Below are 5,000 nucleotides of genomic sequence, written 5' to 3'. Positions count from 1 at the left end.
AGACCGGCAGAGCACAGAGGAGCACATTGTCTGAGTGTCATCCTCCTTCCTCCTTCCTCTTCCTCCATGCTTTTGTGGAGCGACGAAGGGAGGGAGAGCTGGAGAAGGTTTACAGAGAGTTTACAGAATGGTTCATTCATTGGCAATACTGTTTTTTTTCAACTGTAAATGATTAAAAACCAGTTGTACAAAAGTCACTTTGTCAGGCTGCTGCAGAGTGTCAGGAGCAGAACGATAGCTTGCTATCTGGGTCAAAAAACAACTTTACAAGTTGTTTGGATTTATTCAACTTGTTAACGTATATCCTTATAATTCCTTAAAACCTTAAAAGTGTTACAAATGTTTCTAAACCTGATCTTCCCCTAATACAGCAAAGTAAGCATAGCACAGAGAATTATCTTCACTTAACCTTAACAGTACCTTATTAGACAGAAGATACAAAGAAGGCAGTCAATTCTGGCTATTCTGTTATTCCCCAAGTATATATATATATATATGTATATGATTTTGTATACATATGTAGGCAGTAGGACGTGCCTCGGCTCTATTGCGTCGTGATGGTCACAATACAAACGCTGTTCTACGGCTGGACCTCCAACAGTGGGTCAGGATGGGGTGGACCCCCTGCAGGTCTCTGTGGCCCTGACTCTGCTCCTCTTCCAGACGGGCTTGGACATCACCAGCATCCTGTCGGCCAAGAAGAAGCTGGAGGCCAAGAGGAAGAGACATGAGAAGAAGGAGGCCAAGAGGGCCAAGAAGGCTGCTAAGAAGGACCGGGAGTCGGTAATGACATGACCTGTTATACACACAGGGCAGGAGTACCACTGACCTGTTATACACACAGGGCAGGAATACTTCTGACCTGTTATACACACTGGGCAGGAGTACCACTGACCTGTTATACACACAGGCCAGGAGTACCACTGACCTGTTATACACACTGGGCAGGAGTACCACTGACCTGTTATACACACAGGCCAGGAGTACCACTGACCTGTTATACACACAGGCCAGGAGTACCACTGACCTGTTATACACACAGGCCAGGAGTACCACTGACCTGTTATACACACTGGGCAGGTGGTTGTAGCGGCTAGAGTGTTCGACTCGAAAGAGTCGAAAGGCACTGGTTTTGATCCCCAGTGTTTGTAGGCATCCATGAGCTAGAGACTAGACCGTCCTGCCCTCTAGGAAGGATGCACGGAGCTTCAGACGCCCACTACATGATCCAGCTAGTTCAATATGTCTCATTGAGTTCTTAGAGTCCACTCTCTATGGGGGTTGACAGCTGACAGGGAAAGTGCCATCGTGGGATTTTTTTGTTGGCGGTACTCCTCCGTTTTGTGATGAGAGAGAGTTGTGGTACTGCAAAATCCTCAATAAACATTGTTTTGCCATGTCTCGCATGAGAAACGCTGTGGCAGTTTCGAACACAACACACAACACAATCATTGCACGATTATTAACAAAACAATGACCAAACACCATTACTACCAATAGCTGTCATTGTGATGTGACGTCACGATGCACAAGCCCTATAGACCGTTATTTCAGAGCTGTAATGGTAGGGACATCACAGCTGTAGCTCATTAAGTTAATGATGGTGCTGTAGCCATGCCAATGCCCGTAATTAGTGTCATGAGATACGCCCGTGTTCGCCCCTACCATTCCACCTCTGTGATAACTGTGGCCTATGAATGATTTTCTCTATACTGTGATGCCTCTTCCTGTCCAGCAGGGGGAGCCGGAGTTGGAGAAACAAAAGGAGATCGCCGTCATAAAGATGAGCGAAGACCTGCGAGACCCGTCCCTCCCCAGAGCCGTCATCCTTGACCTCAGCCCTGTCAACTTCCTGGACACCGTGGGCGTCAAAACAATACGCAACGTGAGGGTCGACACTACGTTTATTACACTATGTTACTATTCAGTTCTATTATTTACCATTTTATTTTTCCCATTCCATTGTATCTATTATATAACTTAGATTATGTTATTTTACATAATGTTTTTCATTAATTTTTAGTATTGTTGTTTCTGCCAAAAAATGGGGCAACCTGTCTACCACGTTAAGAAAATGGAATTATATATTAAATGTAAAAAATAGTTTATTTTACTATCTCTTTGACTTGTTGTCCCTACTACGACTCTTCCCTTATCTGTCATGTGTCTCTCATCGTCTCTCATCGTCTCTCATCTCTGCAGGCTATTCACAGCTGCTGCCATTTAATATCATTAGTATCATTATGAACCAGACCAGGCCCTAATTAAACGTACTGTGTGTGTGTGTGTGTGTGTGTGTGTGTGTGTGTGTGTGTGTGTGTGTGTGTGTGTGTGTGTGTGTGCGTGTGTGTGATTTCAGATACGGAGAGATTACGGTGACATCGGCATTGATATTCTTCTAACAGGCTGCCAGAGTAAGTTATCTCCGTTTCACTTAAATCCAAACACAGAGTCCAACTTGGAGTTCCCACAAATCAAAGTTCCTATCATTCTAGATCTGTTAACACAATGATCATGGAAAAAGGTCTTGAAGAGGTCAAGAAAAAAATTGAAACTAATGGGGTGATATGGGCCTTTTCCAAGCTCGTTTTTAATATGTTCAATAAGAAGTTTAGTCTTTACACTAGGAGGGTTATAGGTTCCATTCCCTGGGTAGTTGTTTGAGTGTGTTTAACAGTGGCAGGGTTAAGGGTTTGGCTCAAACAGTGGTTGATGCGCAGTACTATATCGCAGTCAGGCAGTATTATAGAAATGCATTTAGTTTCAAGTAGGCTTTGGTAAAAAACAAACACCATTATGTTAATAAGAACCTTTTCACATATCGAAGTTCCTATGCACACAGTAAAGCATATTCACATTCTAGCAGCGGTTGTGCATGCCTGATTTGAATCATTGGCTGTTCATTTGTGATGCTGCAGCATCTGTATGAATCAAACCTTTCCAATATGGGCAATGTTTTAATAGTGGCTGTGAATTCCATGGACACTTTAAGACACAAATCTTTAAAAACTCCATCTAAAGGCTGCCCCACACTACACGATTTTTTAATCTTATGCGATTTTTGAGTCGGAGTACACCACACACATAACGAGAATCGCAGCCGATTTGTTGCTCTCCGATCCTACATAAGATTAGAACACAAGACGGAACACCACACACTATACGATAATCTTATCCGATTCTCGGCCGTGTATGCTACGTCATCCAGCATGAGACAAGAGATCGAGAGACAAGAGATTGTAGATCTAGAGCAGCGGTTCCCAAACTTTTTTTCCTGCGCACCCCCTTTACGTCCCAACCGGGTTGGCGCACCCCCAATCCCCACTTCAAAAAGAAGGAAAAAAAACGCAACAAAGCTTTGTTTTATCGCCATATAAAGACTCATGTTTAATCATGCGCAAATAACCAGAACATGCATGACAATAACAACATCAACAAATATACAACAAATAGGACAGCCAAGGGACACGACTGACGTTGTGTGCAAGATCTGCTCATGTGTGATACGCGTAATAGACGGGCAGACGACCGATCTACATGACCACTTTATGTGCCTCGCAGAAGTTAATAGAAATGATGATAAACAAAATATCACAGAGCATAGAGCAGGATTGTGAACGTTTACAATGTCTCATGTCAATTTACAATCTGCAAAATGTGTCTGTGTTGGCCGACTTACTTTTTTTAGTTAGGATATTGATGCTGCGCGCCTCCTATTTGCAACGGAATTTGTTTAAGATATAAAACCATTTAATTTAACACACACGCACTAACAGATATTTTCGTTTAAAAAAAAAAATTTGGAAACGAAAATTGAAAAGTGAGACGCCAGGGGAGGGGGCATCACGATGGTGACTCTCCATCGTGGTGTGATGGCATTATGGAGCACCTTCGTCAGCGTGTGTGTGTGTGTGTGTGTGTGTGTGTGTGTGTGTGTGTGTGTGTGTGTGTGTGTGTGTGTGTGTGTGTGTGTGTGTGTGTGTGTGTGTGTGTTTTGCGCGTGTGTTTGTGTGTGCGTGCGTCGCTATTATGTTGACTACACACTCAACATGCCGAAAATATCTATCATGTTGGATAACCCCGATTTTGAGATTGGGTGGTCTTAAGTTTATGAGATTCTATCTTAGAACACTACGGCAGACAGGATAATCTTGGCAGATTTTCGTCCCGATTCGGCTGCCATGGGAACGCCACCCCGATTCTCGTAAGGGGCAAATCCGCCACGATATCGGGACATTTATCTTGGAGTGTGGGGTCAGCTTAAGACAACATGGGAATTTGGCATTTTTAAATCACTACACCCAATATTTTTTTATGTAACTGGCTTCTAACTATACCTCAGAAAATAATAAAAGTTTTTAGTTGTGTATTTGACATTGGCCAACAAAAGTACATTTCAGTGATGCTTGAAAAACGGTTTAGCAGGAGCTTTGTCGTTAGCTTCACAGGATGTGTTGTTTACTGGCTGCTGCTATCTCTTTAGCTCCAGACAATTTGCGTGGAGTTAATGAGGCTGTGTGTGTGTGTGTGTGTGTGTGTGTGTGTGTGTGTCTGGGAAGGAAGTGGTGTGTTTTTGGGTGGGTTTTAATGAATGTGTTGGATGTTTATGTGGCTTTAAATTGTTACAAGCTTCAATTAAAATAATCCACTTCCTCCTCCTCCCTGTATTGCGGTTTTCTTTCTCTCTCACTCTGTCTCTCCTAACGTCTCTCTCTGTCTATCTGTCTCTCTCCCTCTCTGTCTCTAGGTGTGTGTGTGTGTGTGTGTGTGTGTGTGTGTGTGTGTGTGTGTGTGTGTGTGTGTGTGTGTGTGTGTGTGTGTGTGTGTGTGTGTGTGTGTGTGTGTGTGTATGTTTGTGTGTGTGTCTGTCTCACACACCCACTCCCACACCCACACTTAAATATGCATCACCACACACACAACAAATCAACAGTGATTGTTTTTCCTTATTAACGACGACGGATTTCTCCTATATAATTAAAATATATAACAATATACTT

At 43.0% G+C, this 5,000-nt stretch overlaps 1 protein-coding gene across 1 annotated transcript in view; it reads left to right on the top strand.

Annotated features, from left to right (window-relative positions):
- Positions 1 to 5,000, top strand: part of slc26a6.2 (solute carrier family 26 member 6, tandem duplicate 2) — a gene marked incomplete at both ends in the record, with an annotated part of 16,213 nt that overhangs the window by 9,633 nt on the left and 1,580 nt on the right. The window contains 3 exons of the mRNA XM_084479777.1: positions 664 to 780; positions 1,739 to 1,885; positions 2,360 to 2,414. Coding sequence (XP_084335903.1) covers positions 664 to 780; positions 1,739 to 1,885; positions 2,360 to 2,414 — 319 coding nt within the window. The remainder of the gene's footprint in view (positions 1 to 663; positions 781 to 1,738; positions 1,886 to 2,359; positions 2,415 to 5,000) is intronic.

This window comes from Micromesistius poutassou (genome assembly GCF_964030765.1).
Source record: "Micromesistius poutassou genome assembly, chromosome: 15".
NCBI lineage: Eukaryota > Metazoa > Chordata > Actinopteri > Gadiformes > Gadidae > Micromesistius > Micromesistius poutassou.
Note: the sequence above shows the minus strand (reverse complement) of the source record. Positions and strands in the feature narration are given on the sequence as shown.